This window comes from Rutidosis leptorrhynchoides, chromosome 10 (genome assembly GCF_046630445.1).
Source record: "Rutidosis leptorrhynchoides isolate AG116_Rl617_1_P2 chromosome 10, CSIRO_AGI_Rlap_v1, whole genome shotgun sequence".
NCBI lineage: Eukaryota > Viridiplantae > Streptophyta > Magnoliopsida > Asterales > Asteraceae > Rutidosis > Rutidosis leptorrhynchoides.
In genome coordinates this window covers 311,793,456-311,814,016 of record NC_092342.1, presented here as the reverse complement: position 1 = coordinate 311,814,016, position 20,561 = coordinate 311,793,456, and the positions used below count along the sequence as shown (strand labels likewise).

General features: G+C 34.9%; 3 protein-coding genes across 3 annotated transcripts; 1 reads left to right on the top strand and 2 right to left on the bottom strand.

Annotated features, from left to right (window-relative positions):
* The first annotated feature begins 4,213 nt into the window (after window positions 1–4,213).
* On the top strand, window positions 4,214–6,737 carry LOC139871248 (uncharacterized). Its single transcript, XM_071858977.1, has 3 exons — window positions 4,214–5,197; window positions 5,270–5,477; window positions 6,628–6,737. Exons 1-3 carry the CDS (start codon window positions 4,214–4,216, stop codon window positions 6,735–6,737), a joined length of 1,302 nt encoding a protein of 433 aa, XP_071715078.1.
* A 1,122-nt stretch (window positions 6,738–7,859) lies between these two features.
* LOC139872720 (uncharacterized) lies at window positions 7,860–13,263 on the bottom strand. Its single transcript, XM_071860644.1, has 7 exons — window positions 12,811–13,263; window positions 11,523–11,750; window positions 11,176–11,249; window positions 10,542–10,701; window positions 9,895–10,014; window positions 9,676–9,784; window positions 7,860–8,298 (listed from the first exon to the last, which is right to left on the bottom strand). The coding sequence occupies exons 1-7, from the start codon at window positions 13,051–13,053 to the stop codon at window positions 8,117–8,119; spliced, it is 1,116 nt and encodes a 371-aa protein (XP_071716745.1). The 5' UTR covers window positions 13,054–13,263; the 3' UTR covers window positions 7,860–8,116.
* A 1,058-nt stretch (window positions 13,264–14,321) lies between these two features.
* On the bottom strand, window positions 14,322–17,829 carry LOC139872999 (uncharacterized). Its single transcript, XM_071860925.1, has 9 exons — window positions 17,710–17,829; window positions 17,536–17,602; window positions 16,823–16,904; window positions 16,254–16,338; window positions 15,981–16,089; window positions 15,690–15,778; window positions 15,121–15,185; window positions 14,935–15,013; window positions 14,322–14,819 (listed from the first exon to the last, which is right to left on the bottom strand). Exons 1-9 carry the CDS (start codon window positions 17,755–17,757, stop codon window positions 14,673–14,675), a joined length of 771 nt encoding a protein of 256 aa, XP_071717026.1. The 5' UTR covers window positions 17,758–17,829; the 3' UTR covers window positions 14,322–14,672.
* Between the last annotated feature and the right edge of the window lie 2,732 nt (window positions 17,830–20,561).

Below are 20,561 nucleotides of genomic sequence, written 5' to 3'. Positions count from 1 at the left end.
TTTAACATTACTTCATAAGGTCAAGGTGACGCGTCAACAAAATTTATCAACGTAAGATCAAGATCGAATATGAGTTAGATATGATAGAAGAGTTCAAGTATAAATGCACAAGTAGTCAAGTAATTCCTACTTCAAGTCTATATGCCGGTTGTAGTCTAGATTCACTAATGTACCCTATGACTCGGGGTTGACACCAATGAACTCTAAATCCCTACAACCAACGCTCTGATACCACTTGTAGCGACCCGACAAAATTGTCATTGACGGCGTCTACTACTTGGGTCCCGTTACGTGGTCGTAGGTCTTTAAAATAACGTTTGACCAAAGATATGTCGCATTCATTTCAAAGTAAAGATTGTTTCAAAGTTTACAAGAATTGTTCAATCAAAAGTTTCGTTACAAGTTATAAGTACAAGTGAAACCTATGCGACACAGTTTTAAAGAAAGTCAAAAGACGCTCCATGTATGCACATATACTCGACATCCAATGCAAGTATCAAAATAATGAGCGGAAGCATGTTTCACATAGCGTTCAAAGACCTGAGAAAAACATAGAAATCTGTCAATGAAAACGTTGGTGAAATCATAGGTTTAAGTAAGTAAGTGAGTAAAAGTAAGTTGAACCACAAGATTTGCAACATTGATAAAATAGTAGTACATTCTAAAAGTTAATATTCGCGAGCACCCAATTATCAAGGCTTAACATTCCCTCCGTTGATACCCCATTAATAGTGCTAGAACAACACTGTTTCTCGAAAATATATTTCATCCGTAGACGGTAGCGAACCGTCCAAGATGAGGGTTTGTCAAACCCATATGGCCATACAACATAAGTTCACGCCTACACTTACACCCTGCAAGTGTAACTAATGATAATCGAATTGAGGATTTCGTTCTAAACTCGTATGTAGAATGTTTGTTTTCCTCTACTTGTGTTCACTTAGTTAAAAAGAAATGTTTATGTTTTCTCATCCCAAATGTAAGTTCAAAAGAGTAAAAGTGGGACTATGATCTCACCTGGAGTGCGAGAGTAAAAAGGTACTTCAACAAGTATCGTGCAAAGTACAAACGCTAGTCTTGACCTAAACAATTAGGGTTGTATCAATAACGGTAAACACGATCGGTCAAAGATGTTCAATTAGTCATATGGCTCGTTACGACTCGATTATGTAGCATGTGAAACAATTTGTCAAGTTTCATGCAAGATACAAGTATAGAAACAAGTTAGAAAAGATTGCATAATCATTTGGTTAAGTTTGACAAAAAGTCAAACTTTGGTCGGGTCAAAGTCAACGAAAAAGTCAACACGTTCGGGTCGGGTCCCGAACTATTTTTTTGTGCTAATTATTCATATATAAGCATGTTAGAACAAGTTGCATGTGAATTGGAGGTCCTTAGCATGCCAAACATTTCACGTGAAATGAACAAGTGGGACAGAACCTGGACCAGGCAAATGCCACGCCGCGGCCCAGGTTGTCGCGCCGCGCCAACAGGCGTAGCCTGGTACCTGGTCTGTTTCACTTGTTCAAGACTTAGCCAAAATTCAAACAAACGCAAAACACAAACCGTAAACACTTAGAATGCGTATCTTATATCGTTGGAAAGCTCTTTTGACAAGGAACACAACCAAATATGTTTCATCAAACAAAAACATCATTTGCAATAATCGATTTCTCGTCAAGTGATCATTTAAAGTCCATTTTCAAAGTTTCAAGCTCACAAAATGCATTTTAAGTCTCGGGAATCCAATTCACCCATATGATATGCCGTTTTGAAGGTAATGAAACATACATTACAACTATACACTTACAATTAACATTTCATGGCATTCAAGCATCAAAAGTTCATTTCAAGTTCATCAAACCCTAATCAAAATCACTAATCATGTATTTGAAGTTTTCTTAATCAACCTACGCATCAAAACAAAGCTAGTGATACTAGTAACACAATTAAAACATGAACTTAAACAATTTAACAACATTAACTCATCCAAAATCAAAGATTAAGCAAACCCATTTTCAAGTTCATGCTAGTTACTCCAAAACAACAAATCGAGCATACAAGTCATATATTCATGTTAGACTTGAGCCATAGACACTAATTAACAACTTTATAATTCAAAAACATCAAGAACACAAAATCTAGTGATTTTAGAAAGTTACCCAAATGAGATGAAATTGGTATCAAATTGTAGAGGATGAAGAGATGATTCCAAATATGTAATTTGTTTTGATGTTAGCCTCCAAATCCGAAATTAGATGATGAATTTGTGTGTTTGGGTGTTATGGTTCAAAAATGGAAGTAAGAAGAGAGAAAGAGAGAAAGAGGAGGTGGAGGTGGAAATGAGTGGTGGATAAGGTGGGTTGACTAGTTGACCTAGTCAACTAGTTTGCCCACTTGGCAACCTCGGTCCCTCAAGTTTCAAAGCGGGTGCGGGAATTGACCAAACGAATTATTTTGAATTACACGAGAGTACGAGAGACGTTATAATCCAATAACGAAAATATTATGAATGTTTGCTAACGGAGGTTACGAATCTAGATACGAAGAATATTATTAAAATAAAATAATAATAAAAAAAGACGGCGTTAAAAATAATTTAACGGAAAAATGCGGGATGTTACAATGTATGAGTTACTGAGTTACTGTGTTTGCATTAATAATACTCCGTAATTTGAAGAAACTTAATTGTGATAACTGTACATACTTGACCTAGTAGATATACTAACTAATTTAACTCGATCTTAATTGATATTTATTGTTGTTCAATTTCCATCTTGCTATTTGGTGGTCATTCATGATATATCTAGCTAGCAAGGGCTTGAAAGCCATCACGAGTGGGACCAAATGTTTTTGGTTTCGAAGACTTGAATAGTTGTTGTTGTTGCTTGACTACTTGTATCCTTCTATACGTGCATTCATTTGGAAAGTAATTTTTATATTTTTGGCACATATCCGTATATAAAAACAAGATCATTGTTTGTTCAGCAAATGACATACAGATCAAGTAATTTATACTCGTAGTTCAATTCGACTTATCATTTATTTTAGGGTAGATGAAGGATTATCTACATCTCACATCTCTCATATCTCGCATTTCGGGATTGAGTATTGTTGTTGTTGTTGAAGATAACATGCATTGCTGTAAGATATATGAAAAATGTTGAGACCTTAATGTTAAAGAAAAGCAAATGATAATGACAATTGATTGTTACTCCATATTTCACAATCACCAAATACACAAAGTCAATGTTCATGCATCCTTGTTTGGACGTTTTAATGACTTTGGATACTATCAAAAGTTCGAAACCTGAATTAACCAAGCAGGCCGGTGTGGAGAAGTAAATCTTTTTTTTTTTTTTTTTTTTTGGAATATGGAAAATTACCTTTGAACATATGGAGTATTACGTACAACTACCACAAACATCAACATATCAATTTCTCTAGTGATACTTAAAGGGATTATCACCAAAATACCCTTTTTTTTTAAGCTTGTTGACTGACAGCCCTAAAAGAAAAAAGTTTGACAATTTGCCCTCGCAAGGCGCAAGACACCTTGCGTCTTTGCGACCTTGCGTCTTTGCGATCTTGCGACCATGCGACCTTGCGTTACTGACAAACGCAACAAAGAGACTTGCGTCCTTGCGTATTGCGTCTTGCGTCTTGCGACTTGCACCTTTGCGCCTTGCATCTTGCGTCTTATCCAGATAAGATTTTCATGATTTCGTGGATAAGATTTTGTACGATTTTTGTACTATTACGGATAACTTTTTCAATTCATATAAGGTATTACCAGCTCTATTTTCACTTCATTTCCACCATTTCAACATAAATCATATAATTTCAAGCGTCATTAAGGTAACTTTCTTTATTTTAAATAATGAGTTTTAGTGATAATGAAACCTTTGTTATTCATATATGTTGTGGTGGTTCTTTTCAATTTATTAATAACTTACCTATGTATTTGCCTCTAGATTGTTTTAGAACACGATTAAAACTCCCAGTTGCTCCCCAAAAACTAATTACTCGAAGAATATTGTTAAAAAATGTTCTTAGAAAAATTAATTTGCCACCTAATGCTCCTGTTTCAATGAGATATGTTGTCGATAATCTTGTTTTTGATATTACTGATGATTATGAAGACTTTCGTGATTTTCTACAACATGCAATATCAAATGCTCCTATTAATATTTACATTGTCGACAAAGTTACAATGCATCAACTCCCAGAAAACTTACAGTCAGTGCAAATCCTACCAATACACAATGTCCATCAAAACCTACCAACACACGATGTCCAACAAAACCTACCAACAAACGAGGAGAGCACAAACCTTCAGACACCCAATTTGGAAGAAGCACGACCTGAAGTACCACCTCCAAACACAGAAGAGTTTGATTTCTTCAACTATGGAGTTGAGAACGTATGTAAAATTAAAAAAACAGATCACCCTTTTGAATCAGTTGTCGCGTCTAGTGCTTCGGAGGAAGAAAATGACAGAGAAGATCAAGATGAAGATGAAAATGAAGAAGAGGAAGAAAAAAAGGATGTATTCTGGAATATGCCACTTTTATTGAGTGAGCATGACCAAGAGACTGAATCTACGAGCCAAATAACAACCAGTTATAGAGTATCCGATTTGATTAAAGTTCGACAAACTTTTTTAAACAAGGATGATTTTGTAAACCATCTATACACAAAATGTCTTGAAGAAAACTTCCAAATTAAGCCTGTAAAGTCTGACAAATCTCGATTCACTGCTAAATGCATGTTGCCAAATTGTGAGTGGAAATGTAGTGCATACAAAATACGCCACACTGACAACTTCATCGTAAAGAAATTGCATGACGTACACACATGCTCACGTACCCAAATTATGGGAAATAATAAACATGCTTCCAAAAAGGTGTTAGGAAGTATTCTGATGGAATCGTTCAAAGCTGCAAATCGAGACTATAATCCAAAAGATATACGTGATGATGTTGGCAACCGTTTTCGGGTGAGCATTTCTTACAATCAAGCATGGAGAGCCAAGTGTCATGCAATAGAGATGCTTCGTGGCAGTATGGATGACTCGTTCCGAATGCTTCCCATTTATCTTCATAACATTAAGATTCATAACCCAGGAAGCATGACAAATGTGGTGACTGACAATGAAAATAGATTCGTGATGTGTTACATGTCCTTTGGCGCAGTTGTAAGTATCACTCATCCTACAATTGTTTTATCTTAAACTAATAGCAATCTCATTTGATTTGTTTGCGTGCAGATTCGATCATTTGTCCAAAATGTTCGCCCTATTATCATCGTTGATGGTGCACATTTGAAAGCTGGATACTTGGGTACAAATTTAGTCGCTGTTGCAATGGATGCCAATAACGGAATTTTGCCATTGGCTTATGGAATTGGTGAAGGCGAGACAAACGAGGTTTGGTCATGGTTTTTTGGCAATCTAAGAGATCATTTAGAAAGTTGTGGTATGAGTAATCGTATGTCAGAGATTACCTTTATTTCTGATCGTGCTCCTTCAATAGCACATGGTATTTCAAATGTGTTTCCTGAAGCCTTTCACTCTTTTTGCGCACGTCATCTATTCATGAACATAAAAACGATGTCCAACAAATTCAAATATTTTGAATGGAACTATTGGAAAATGGTTAAGGCTTATCGTTTGTCAGATTTTCAAGATCATGTTAGTGTATTTCAACGAAGATTAAAAGCGTCTCACAAGTATCTAAATGACGTTGGTTTCAACAAATGGTCCAGAAGTCATGCTGGTCATGTTAGGTATGCATACCTTACTAGCAACAGTGTAGAGTCTATTAACGCTCTATCCAAACATGCTCGCAAACTACCAGTTTGCATGTTATTGGAATTTTTTCGCGCTTCTATACAGGATTGGTTTTTCAAACATCACAACAAAGCAGTTAGTCTCACTTCAACGGTTACTCCATATGTTGAACGTAAATTAGGTAAGAGGACGAACAAATCAAGAAGATGGCAAGCATTTCCATCGACAAACAATCTAATAGAGGTGCGTGATGGAAGGAAAAACGGCCTCGTTAATCTAGAAGATAGAACATGTACATGTGGGCAATGGCAATTATCAGGCATACCTTGCGGACATGTATTGGCAGCAGCACGACTCTTCGGAGTGGAAGATGTTACATGTTATGTATCACATTGGTTCTTGTCTCAAACTTATATAAATACATATTCCGAACACATCCTTCCTTTACCCCATCGATCCGAATGGTCCGATCCAGGGCCCAAGATCTTGAAAATCGTAAAGCCCCCAATTCAAAAGAAAAGAGCACCTGGACGCCCAAAAAGTACCGATCGGATTCCATCTCAAGGTGAAGAAACTGAAAAGAAAGTAAGAACATGTACTCGTTGCAAGCAAGCAGGTCATAACCGAACAACATGTAGCGCTTCTTATGACCTAACCGGTGAATCTACTTCTCAGAGGGTTAAAAAAACAGCCTCAAAATCAAAGTCAAAGTCGAAAGAGAAAGTCGAACCTTCGCAAGCTTATCAGTCTCAATTTTATCAAACGTACGATTTAGACCAGAATTAGGGGACCAGAATTAGTTGCTTGTTTATCAGTCTCAGTTTGTTGTTTATCAGTCTCAGTTAGTTGTTTAAATATGTGTCATAAATTGACCTACATAGAGACGCAAGAACGCAAGCAAAATCTTGCGTATGTCATCAAACACACGCAAATACGCAAACAATAACTTGCGTCTGTCTTTAAAAAAGACGCAACTTTTCAAACAATACCTTGCGTATGTCATGAAACATACGCAAGCACGCAAACATCAACTTGCGTATATCTTTTAAATACGCAAGAACGCAAACAAAACCTTGCGTTCCTTCAAACATACGCAAGAACGCAAACAAAACCTTGCGTAAGCCATTTAAAGAGACGCAAGGACGCAAACAACACCTTGCTTCTGTCAAAAAACCAGAAGCAAGGACGCAAAAAAGTCCTTGCGTCTGTCCCAGATTATTTACATACAAAAATTACATGTTTTACCTAAAAATTGTATAATAATTACATCTACAAGTTAACTAATTAACAACCTTTGGGTCCTCTGGTGGTGGTGGTTCCTGTGTATCAAAGCGTGCACGGAAGAATGTTCTTGCCATTCGAATTCTATAGTCCTTAGCAGCCTTTTTAGGGTCTCCAATGTTGTCAATCTGATCCCAACCAAAAACTATCCTCTCCATATGAAGGCAGACCCAAACACCACAATCACCATGGCCACCACTCTGCATTGGCACATACGGTGCATCCTCGATCATCAACTCTACATCTTCTCTGTTCTCATAATAGTCAACAATTTGTGAGTCCTGCTTCTTGTTAAAGACGCAAGGTCGCAAGGACGCAAGCTGTCTTGCGCCTTGCGAGAGCAAATTGTCAAACTTTTTTTTTTAGGGCTGTCAGTCAACAAGCTTAAAAAAAAAGGGCATTTTGGTGATAATCCCATACTTAAACTCTCATATTCTTGTTTGAACGCTCCTTTCATATAGCTCGGTTAAGGCCCTTTAGAAGCTATAATATCGCTAGATTAAGGACTCTTTAGAAGCTATATATAGCTATTGAAATACATTGTATATTTTATTCAATATACTAGTAATAATTAATTCGATTCGAAAACTCATTAAACCAATCGATATATTATGGTTAGAAGTTGTTAGAAGTGATAATAAATATTAATCCACCCCACAAGTCCTACCTTCCGAATTAAAAGTCAGACCTTTCTTTAATACTTGAACCAATAAATTAATCATCTTAATCAAGGTCCATTTTGTTAATTAGCACATTAGGTCAAGGGTTATGGCACCATTATCTTCTTTTCAATTAATGTTCCCCAAGTTCGCTATCCATCGTACTAATTTTACATGAAAATCATATCCAAATACAATATATTTCTAACAAGCAAATTATAATCGATCCTACTCATGTATCATTAAGCGCCAGAATCCTTACGACTAAAGGCTTCTAATTATTGCAAAGATTGGAAGTAAAAAAAATAATTAAAAAAATGAACAAAAACAGTTCTGTTTTCCATATGATGACTGAAAAAACAAATTCATTTATAGTGCTAGTATATCAGTCAACTTCCAGAACAACTTTACCGGGAATTATCCGTTTATCTTTAGCTTCGTGTGCTTCACGAACTTGTGTAATTGGGAATGTCTTTTGGATAGGTACTTTGAGCTTACCAGCTTCAGCCAACCGACGAATCTCGTCTAAACCTTCTGCATCTGTCCTCATGTAAGTCCACCAATATTCTGCAAAAAACGGGCATCTTAAGATCAGATCAGTAAATACGATAGATGGAACAAAAACAGGTTAAATGGCTTTGTGTTCAGTCTCCTGGCAAACGGGTCAGGTTGGGTCGGTTTGGGTAACGGGCCAAAATAGTTTTGGGTTGAAATGGGTCATAGGTCAAACGGGTCAATTTTTTAAACGGGTCAAAATGGGTCAGGTTGGGTTGGTTTGAGTAACGGGTCGAAACAGGTCACAGGTCAGTTGGGTCAAATGGGTTACGTCGCTTTTTTTACATTTATTACATTATTTTAGTTATTTTTATTTATTATATATACATAAGAACTATTAATATACATAATAAATGATATAACCATGAATGCTTTCATAATTTTTTGATAGATGATACTTTTTGTGCTTGACCCATTTGACCCATTCACAAAACCCATTTGACCCATTTCTATTTATTGGTCTTTGAGTATTGATTGATACCCATTAGAACCATTCCTTCATTTTTTTTATAGGACTCAATAGGTGGGAGAGAAACCTATTTGGATCTTTTTTTAAGTTTTGATTTACATTGTTAGGATTAATTTTTCTCAAGACCCAATTGACCTGAAAGCTTGACCCATTTGACCCGAATTTGAGGGTATGGGTCACAATTGCCAGGTCTAAGTCTAATGCATCAGAAGAACTATTAACATGTTGGTGATACTAGGCAGAATATAAATCCTAAACCACACTGGATTGGTTACATACAAAATAGATTGAACTTGACACCTCTAAAATGTTCTTATAGAAATATGGGTGTGCAACTAGCAACTGTACGGGCACATTAAGGCTGCATTTGATAAAAGTGAATGATTTATCGTTGAATGGCTCATAATCTGAATGATTCAAAGTCTCTAAATAAACTCAGTTCTAGATGAAAATAAGCTGTTTGATAATCATATTGAATGAACTATATGAATTGGATAAAATTTACATTATTAACATGTTACATAAATAAAATATTTAATATACTAGTTTGTTAAATGTTCTGGATATGTTTTGAGGAGGATATTACAAAAAATTTAGGTGTTTAATGGTTAAGAGAGTGTTTCAACTCTAGATGGTTCGGTGTTGAACCATTCAGCTGAGTGCTGCACCATTCAACAGCACGAGTGCTGAACCATTCAGCTGAGTGCTGCACCATTCAGCATCATATGTCATTCAGAGATCAATAACAAACGCGTTGAATGTTGAATGGTTTCAGCATTCAGCGCGTGAACCATTCAATTATGAGGTAAACAAACACACCCCTAAAACAAGTGAACTGATGATTGTGAAGAAGCCAATGTGAGTGTCTTTGTTCAAACTCTATCGTAAAAAAGCTTATCCAAGTATCATTATCATTTTACCTATTCCATGAGATAATCGATATTGAAGTTGTTTCTTTAACAGAATGGCTGTTGCAGTAGGAAGGCCAATAGCCAGACCATATCTGTCGGTCAATGAAGCAGACTCTCCCTAAAGCAAAAATGAAAACACGTCAACAAGTACCACACTACCAACACATGCAGGAACAATAATTCTAAAATTACATTTCATAATAGTTTTAAGAAGTTGACGTATAGTACCTGTAGCGTCATATAATGTCCACCTCTTTTTAATAGATTAATGCCCAGTCGTTCCGTCTGTTGTATGCCAATTGTGTCCAAGACTGCGTTGTATTTTCCTTTCAAAGTTGCTTCCAGATCCTGTTGACAGAAACTAGTAAGCATGCGAGTACAACCTAACAGCACCTTTACCCTAACTAATCAAAAAGCAAAACATAAGGAGTGTTTGGATGTGTGTTTTGCATCTGGTCATATTATACTGAATAATCACAATCAGATAACCAGTTGTATACTAATAATACATGTAAGAGTTAATATTTGATGTGCCTGTGCTACTTAAAGTTGTATAATTAGATAATCACTGTCTTATATAGTTCTGCGCTGTTAAATATATCCGAGTTTACATATATTGATACTAATTATATCTACCAGATATAAACAATTGGCAAAAATATTCTTAAACTTTTTTTATCATGAATATATGTGATCTCTACTTATTTTAAAGAGAATATCAAAAAAAGAAATGAGAGTAAAACATGACTAATTTGTCATAATCAGAATTGTGTTAGCTAAGAGTCTAAGACAAATTGGATCACTTCTATAACACACATAGAAACACCCCTCAAAATGTTATTAAATTAGGAATGATACTATATAAAATGAATCACCTCAGCAGTATAGTCAAGTGCCTGTTCGGCACCAGCTGCTAATAGACGTTCGATACTTTCTTTTTCACATGTAGCTGAAACTGCACAGCCAGCAGCAACTGCTAGCTGAACTGCGGAGAAACCTACAGCGCCTCCTCCTCCCACCACTAGTACCCTCTGTCTGTGGACATATTAATCATAAACGTATAGAACAACAATATTTGGTAAAAGTTTCTAAAAGAGACTATTGCATGTTTATTTCTTTCTCGTTTACTCCTTTTGTTTTCAAAGTTGTGAAGTATTGAAAAACACAACTTGTTCTAAACATGAAAAATGCTTACGGGTAAAAAAAGTTAATAAGGTCTAGAAATACTTTTACTTTTAGCTTTTATGAGATGAAGCATAAGTTGTAGATAAAGGCTTTAAACAAAAATTTGCATACCGATCACACAAATTTAGGTAAAGCATTCCTCTAGAAAAGTATAAACACACAAAATTGATGACACCAATCATGATTTGAAAAAAAGTAGATTGTAGTAAAATGTCCATTCCCTACATAAGAGACGATCTCTGTAGAAAAATATCCCCGGAAATAATTGCACTTTAAACACTCCCCACCCATCAAAATTTTGGCCAATAAGAACCATAAACGTACCCTTCAGTTATCCTGGCAGTTGATTTAAGAGCACGCCACGCTGTCAGGGCAGCAAAAGGAATTGCACTTGCTTCCTGCAGGATCACAAAAGTAACATATATTTAGACACCAAAACCATCGCCCTGAAAATGAGAAAAATATGCAACTAATCAAAACATGACTTGTGACTTCTAATTAATGATGCCACATATATCAAATACTTCTTTTCATATTTGGAAGCTAACATGAAAGCACATTTAACATGGTAAAATTTGCAACAATGAAATCACCTTCTTAGGCCTTGGTAACTAACTATTATTTTTATCGCGCACACGCAGTTTCTGGATGTCAGAAATCACAATACGTACCACGTGTGAGATTGTAGATGGTTTTGGTGCAAGCTGATCTTCAGCGAGAATAGCATAATCAGCATAAGTACCTCTCACAGCCGTTGGATGCAGGGCACCAAAAACCTCCTGCCCAACATTAAGTGTCTTAACAGACGCTCCAACTGCTGCAATTTCACCACTAACATCACGGCCCAAAACCAGAGGAAGAAGTGACTCGAAAAGAGAACGGCCATAGCCTGCTCGCATCTGAAATAATAAATGTAACATGTATAGTTTAATGTCATACAAGATGGACCTAAGAGCTGGTAAGTTAAATATTCCAAACTTCATGTATACAAAGAATGTAAGTGCGTAACAAAGGGCCATTGGCCCAACGGTATCAATTGGCCCTTTCAACCAGGAGGTTAAGGGTTCGTCCTGCTTATGACAAATTGTATATATATTTCGTGGTTAATTTGTGTAGTAGTGTGTGTGAATTTTTCTTTCAAAAAAAGAATGCAAGTGCATAGCAGAGGATAAGGCATCCTACAAAAAGATTCATAGTGGTGGAATTACTTTTCTTGTCACACAAAAATAATAAATAAACCGATGCTTGCACGCTTTACCCAGGAAAAGGAAAAAACAACAATTTCAAGAACACTGAAACTAATTTCATATGGGAAGTAAAAACGAATCGATACAGTGTCTTCTGCAGCAGTATAAATTAAATTTATCCCCATTGTCAATAAGCTTAAAGAACCACATGCCACTACTAGCTTAAAAGTTAAATGATATTCTAATTAAATAGCGTCAAGTGAAACTAAGCTAGATTTCAATCCAATTCATATACAACGACAAAACACTCGCAATCAACTATTGACCTACAGCCTTGTAAGTTGTAACTATAAATAGTATGTCAGTGACTCACTTTCTAGTTTAGGATGCAACAACTAACTTCTTCAACTGAAAAATCCAAAAAGATACATATATGACATAAATAGCAATTGCAAGCACTCAAAACATACATAATACAACCACATTATTCACGTCATAGCACCACTTACCCAAACCTTCCCCGTATATTTGTTTGCGCAAATTCAATGAAGTGCACTCAAATTCTGGATGTTATATCAATTAGCTTAAACATTCAAATTATTTTAATTAATTATTCATGTTTAGTATCAACAGCCTTACTTAACTAATACACCAACAGTACTGTCAATTAGGGTTTAAACTTCCACATCAACAAAACTAAAAATAATACTCTGTATAAATAACGAAATAAAACAGATATTTCATAATCACACACACACAAACACACACTAACCCTGGTATCGAGAGGATTAACGGAAACGGCGCGAACACGAACGAGAACCTCATTTGATTTAAGATCGGGAACACGGACGTCATCACGTAGTTGAAGGACCTCAGCGCCACCGAAGCGCGGTAGCAGCACCGCTCTACAAGTAGTGACAATACTTCTAGTACCTATCCCTAATCTATTTATAGAATACCGCAATTCAATTGAATTATTAATTTTGAGTTGTTTAAATCGTAATAACGAACGCATCGTGAAAACTTTGAAGATGAATGATCAGAATTTTGGGGAGAATAAATTGATTAGAAAGAAGAAAAAAAAAATAGATGCAAGGAATTAGTAGTAACTAATTTTAATTAGTGAGACTGTGAGAGCGGTGGAAGGAGGTGGTGATTGTGGCGGTGGACGTGTCTCAGTTTGTATCCGCAGAGGATGTTATTTTGTTAAGGTCCAGTGTTACAGTATCTATTTTCAGGTTTCCTTTTATTTTCTGAATTACTTAAGATTTACTGTATTATTTATTATTTATATAAATAAATAATAAATAATTTTTTTTTTTCAAAAACCAAATTTTGATTAACCACGAAAACAGGCATGAGCCTAGAACAGGGGAACAAAAATCACGAGGCTTGCCCCCTCCTAAACATTGTTGGAGCAAGCTAATTTACTACAAGTTGCAAGGACAGCAACTATAACTAAGAATTAATTGTATACAAAAAGCTAAAGGATTGGTGAGCCAATCTAGCCATTCTATCTTCTTGTTTTTAACCCGATTGGAGATCCATTCGAATGATTTTAATTGCATCTCCATTAGCGCCGTTGGTCCCATCCAACACCTATTCTCCAAGACTTTGTTGTTTCGGTTTTTCCACGATAAATACGCACAAGTCCATTCTAAAGCTTGTCAAATACTCGAACCTAAAGTAGAAAGAGTACGATTCATATTTTTCCAAAAAGCTTCGCTAACAATTAAGTTTGTGACCGGTCCTAAGTCCCACTAATTGTAAATTCTTTCCCAAATATCCCAAGAGTGTTGGCATAATAATAACGCATGGTCAATTGTTTCCAAATCGTCATCGCATAAAGGGCATCTAACGGAATCAAGATTGATACCTCATTTGTCAATGAGTCATTAAACCACTGAATTCTGGCACAAACCTTTGCTTGCTGATTCACCTCTAAGTGAAATAAACGCTTGAATTTTTCTCAAAGGGGTAGTTCACAGAGCCATGCGTCAACCCAGAAGTAAGTCTCTGCACCGTCTCCAATTTCCCTTTTGAAAGAATTCCGGAAAGCAACCACCAGTCTTCTTGACATCTAGCCCTGCATGTAAAATATATGCTTGTCGGACGTGTTTCTAAACCCAAAGACAATTGGCATTTGACTTTTCCTTTTGATTGAACACGTTATGTCTAAATGTTAGACGATTGATCAACAACATTCATTGTCAAACTGCTTTAATCACATTTTTGAACAGTAAACACAGCCAAAAGGATAGCACATGATTAGTTTTAACCATGAAAATTGAAATGTAATCACATATTAAAAACCACACAGGATAATATAACAGAGTGCTGTCAATAAATCCAAACAATTACACAATCACCTTTCCCCCAAAACATGTCTAGTTTCAAAGTTCCAATGTTTTCCTTTTGCATATTAGCCTAAAAAACTTTTAACTCAAATAAGCCTTTTACAAACACCCCCTGCTTACAAAACTGTCATAAGTCGAAATTCTTGACCAACGAAGGATCAACATCACCATTTTCCATAATATACTACTGTAATTTCATTCAGATAAACCTCAGTTAATGCAGCATGATGCATACACAACAATGGTCGGATCAGTTCATGTGACGAAAGCAGTGATACTATGATGCAGGGGAACTTTCTTTTTTATGTTTCTTCGGCTTACGTTTCTTCTGTTTTAGTTTCATCTTAACTAAATCTTTAACACTTCTTTCCCACTCCCTTTTTTTCTTCATGTAAAGCATCATGGCAGCACGAGCATCTTCTACCTATAGACAACATGATCCAATTGCTCTAACATTGTTTCCTTTAAGATAATATATAAAATATAAAATTCTAGAATATCCAAAGACGAATGATTAAAAACTTTGAAATGGAACTCACAGGACAATGCTCGCCATTTTGGATCTTGACGTTAAGGACTTCAGCTGCAAGATGTCTAAGTGCTTTGCTACGCCCTTCTCTGCATCATCATATAGAAGGTTTAATGTATCAGTTTCAAAAGATATATGATATTTCCATCGTTTAATATTATAGAAGTTATTATAAAATAAAGTTAACAGGTGATACTTCAGAAATGGTTGATATTCTGCTGTATCTCGTATATCCTTCTTCGGATGACTTAATAACAAAGCCTGTATAGAAGAAAAAAACGTAGTTAGAATTTCATTAACTTAGCCAACTCCGATATATTTATATTTATAAGTTGCTGGTATGCTTGTCTGGTTTAATATCTGCAAACACTGAGGGCAAAAGACCTTTTTGAATTGGTTTCATGTGTTTTTAATATATGATCGTGTTTAGAGGTAGCAAATTCAACCTATTTACCTATAAACAAGCTCAATCTGGTATGTTTTACTTTAAATACATTAAATGAGCAAAATATGTTAAGAGCTAAAACGAGAGGTTAAATGGATTCAAAGCTGCACAATCAGCATTTTTTATGCACACAACCTACTCACTTACTATACTAAAAAAAAAGAGTATTTATAAAAAACTTTAGAAGTTTGGTGGCCCGTACCACCCATTTCTCTTTTTCGCCCAAATTCATCTTCATATTTTACCCAACCAGCCCGGTCCGCCCATTTTGCAACCTGTATCGTGTTGACCTTGTCCCTTTATAAGAATTGCATACTCACCTTAAGATCGTTCCGTACTGCATGGCCAACAAGTATCTTCCCTTTGAGCAATTCCGCCACTTCCTTCTGAACAACACGGAAATCTTTCGCTGAAAATAGCAATATTCAAAACCAAATTAATTACGTATGCAATTAGTCGTTCAAGACTATATTTTGCTTTCCCATATGTATAAAAAAAGTACAAACGCAAATCCCAAACATACTACATAAACCAACAGTGTTTCAAGATAAATTTGACAAGGAAAAATAATTGCAGGATAAACCTGACTTGAATTGAGAAAAAAGCAAAACCTTTCTTCAAATCACGAGGTCGAATGCCACTTATTTGAGTACGAAAGTCAACAACACGTTCAACTGGACGAACATGCTCATCATATATAACATTTCCCCACTTGTTTACCTGTCAGTAGACACAAAACACATTACTTTAGAGAACATCTTCGTTGATAGCCTACCGAGACAAGTACTAAGTTGTCTCGGATCATTCTAGGGTCAACCTTGGACCAATAACATAACCAAATATAAACAATGGTTATTATATAAACAAATATGAAATTTAATTACCAATGTAACCCTTCCAAGAGCGCTTTTATTTCCTAGAGGACTAACGCCAACCATTTCACAATCCATAGCTATTTCATCTGTAATACTGTTACATTGCTACTCAGTTATAGTAAATCACAATAACATAACAAAAAAATTGTAACATTAAACTGTGTAAGGGAAATTTGGATGTGCATCGAAAGATAATTATTGTGACTTCAACTTTAAGTATTTAGAATAAGCTATTATCATTCTGAATTTTCTGAATAAAAACGGCTGAAATGATAAGATTTAGTTCCGCATTAAGAAGTAGCGAAAACAAAAATGCTTATATAATCCTCAACTTTAACCATCAAACATAAAATCGTTAATTCTGATTCTTCAAGTTGAAATAGTCACTTTGAAGATGCACGTCCAAAGTTGACGGTGCGTGTTTGGGTCACCCCCACCATACTCTTAAATCTCACTTCGTAAAGAAGTTGATTATCTACTTATAGATACAACTATAAACCAATGCATATAGAATCTTGTGACACATATGTGTGTATGCAGTTAAAAAAAAAAAAAAAAAGCTTAAACTGATTGTGTACCTAGAATCTAATGAAGTAGGAGTAAGAACATTAATCTCACATTCATTATCCTCCCCATCATCACACCTTTCTTTCCTCTTACCTACAAAATTTGTCACACCCTTCATAATCTCATAATCAAAGCATAAAATAAAAACAATAATAGTTCTATGTAGTTATAATAATTACAATTTTTTTTTTTACATCAGTATGTGATCACCCAGGGGAACTTGACAACCCACACATTCATCTCCCGTGGTTGCGTAACCCGCCCCCAACTACTGCCCTGGAAGAAACCCGGACCAATCCAAGGGCATGGCCGGCCCCTCCCCGCTGCCCCCACACTAAGCGAAAAGCGACCTGGGTGGATACTTCAAGTCAGGGAGAACATTGGGTGCAATGTTGCAGCTGAGCGGAGTCGAACTCCTGACCTCTCACTAAGAGAGGCAGGCCAATACCAGCTGAGTTACAACTCAATGTTTATAATAATTACAATTAAAAATGAGAAAACTAATATGTTATGTGCCCTTCCCATTAAAGATTCAAAATTTGAATTTGAAACTAAAGGGTACCTTTCAATTTCAACATTCATATTCATATATATATATTCTAAAGTCTAAACCTTCCCAACAATATTTACGAAACAAAAATATGTAAAACAAAGTAAGGATGAAAATTACATCAAAAACTATAAAGATTTACAATTACAACTAGGGTTAACCAAATCTACAAACCTAAAATGGTTCCGTGGGCATCTGATCCTGACTTCTTTGATGATAGGTCAGACTTAATACCTAATTTCTGCAAATAACAAGATAAATACATAAAAATGTAGTATTATGTTAAGGCATGATGTTTGTATCTGTGAATAATGGGTTTAAAGAAAGTTAAAAAAAAAAGGATAATACTTGACAGAGCTGAGCCCAGTTGGGATTGAGCTGCTTTGGATGTTTCATCGGAAAAAAAAATTCAATATTTCTTTCTGACCTCCGGCCGCTTTCTATATGGTTAACCCCCTTTTTTAGGTTTTAGGCCCGTTTCTATCCCATCTTTTTCTTTTTTTATTTTTATCTATACACCACTTTTTAATCCATCTACATTTTTGTCTCATAAAATTATAGTTATGTCTTTAGAAAGTTGAATTTATATTATTATTATTATTGTATGTATAAATAAAAATAAAATAAGTAATTAGGTGTACATAAATAAAAAGTGGTGTGTAAGGATCACATCACTTAATATAAACACACACATACGAGATTTTTAATATCAATAATTAACAACTGATTTTATTAATATACTTAATAATTAATAATTAAATTAATAGTAAACAATACGGAGTAATTTATAAATTAAGTATCAATTATAAGTAACACTAATTCTAGTCTTGACAAATGGGTCGGGTTTGATTGAGACCCAAATAGTCATGAGTTGAAACGGGTCATGGGTCAAAACTGGTCAGAATTTAAATGGGTTAAACGCGTTGGGTCGGTGCCCGGGTTGAGTTGGGTATAAGTGGGTCGACACCCAAACGGGTTGGGTCGAGTCGAGAACCATTTTGTTCAATAAAATTTCAGTTTTATATATTTTTTATCATTTTTTTTATTTTTTTATTTTATTTTGAAAAATTACATCGTGCAATTAAAATTCAAAATTTTACAGCTCAACGGGTTGGACCCATATACAAAACCCGTCGAATCAGTCTCTATTTCTTGGACTTGATATATTTGAACCCGATCGACTCATTTCTTATTTATGTCTAAGATCCAATATGTTGTGAAAAACTTATTGGAACAATTTTTTAGGGATGTGAATCTCAAAAACTAAAAACTTTACAACTTGACCCGTTTGACCCATATGCAAGACCCATTAGATTCAAGTTGAACACTTTGAGTTTGGTTTGCCAGGTATACACTTAACCAGTGTTGCAAAAATCGGAAAACTCGGCCGATTTCTCGGGGAGAAATCGGTTTGACCTCCCTGCCGAGAACTCGTTTTGGAATCGGTCAAAAAATCGGTCAAATCTTGGAAAAATCGGTCAAATCTCGAAAAAATCGGCCAAATCTCGGAAAAATCGGTCAAATCTCGAAAAAATGGGTCAAATCTCGGTATAATCGGTTAAATCTCGAAAAAAACTCGGTAAAATCTCAAAAGTCAACGAAAGTCAACCGCCGATAACTCCCCGAGTTCTCCGAGTTCTCGTTTTAGAGACCCTGCCGAGAACTCCCCGAGAACCGATTTCTGCAACCTTGCACTTAACCCACCACTCTCTTTCACTTGGTAATCATATAATACATGTAATTTCAAAAACATAAGAATTATAGGTGTAAATTAAAGTAAGCTACACGGATTAACAATATAATTTGCTCTAGTAAAAATGTAGTGTTAAATTTTGAAAGTGTAAATTAAGATTGATATGGGAGCTTTTATTGACCGATGACATAACTTCTTATAGAAATGCATGGAGGACTAGAATTAATGTAGACGAGTAAGACTTTTTCTTTTTAGGTAGATATATGTGTATAATAGTGTTTTTTCCCTTTTTAGAGACTTTATTTTGTTTTCTATATATGTATCCTCTATTTTGGTTTATATTTTTTTCATTTCTAGTATGTGTGTGTGCGCGCATGTGTGTGTTCGTGCGCGCTCATATCTATGTATATGTATTATGTATGCATCCTTATGTACAGTATGTATATGTATACAATGGCGGAACTTGAATTCAGATACAGAAGGGGCGAGTGTAAAAATTTAATAAATGTTTCATTGTCAGCTGGGGTAAACACTAAAAAAATTCTTATTTTTTGGCAAAAACAATTAGTGTAAATTTTTTTTCCATTAAATCCTAGTGGGACGGATACCCCTTTGTGATACACTAAGTTCTGCCTATGTATGTATATGTCGTATCTGTATCTACGTAGATGTATATGCGTTTGTATCTCTCTCTCTCTCTCTCTCTCTATATATATATATATATATATATATATATATATATATATATATATATATATATATATATATATATATATATATATATTATGTTTGTATATATACACGTGTATATCTGTGTATTCTTGTAATTGTATGCATGTATATGAATTTTAACGATAAGTTTTGAGTATCTTTAGAGAGGGATGAGCGTTTGAGAAGGAAGAAGGCAAAAGGTAATCTTTTCTAAATGAAGCTTATTTTAAAATAAAAGGTATACTAGTGAAATGACGTGTAGAACTATGGGTTTGTTAAAACAAGAGTTTAATGATATGTTGTAGGTATTAAGTGAACGTAAATACTAATTCATTTAGTTTAATGACCTGTTGAACCACAAATTTCGACTAAGAAACTTGTCGTTATTTTTACAAACATATTGATATACTTAACTTAGACACAATAAATGAACTACGTTTATTTACCCACGACCTTCCTTCAATTTCCATCACAGTTACTATTTTACTTGTCATGAAAGCCTACATTTTATTAAGACATGTATTTCGTATACATATGTAACGTAACTAATCTCGTAAAAAACCCATATCTGAATAATAAAAATAATATAATAATAATAAAGTTTGTTCTAAAATTGAGTATTTATTTATATTTTTAATAATAATTATTAGTAATAACAAATGACTCTTTAATTTTTTTATTAATTTAAAATACAATTATTATATGAAGGTTGTACAATATGCGACAAAGTTTGTACATGTGTTCATGGGGTGCTTTGTTCATGAGGGTGTTTTGTAAAAGATTGTACAATTTATTT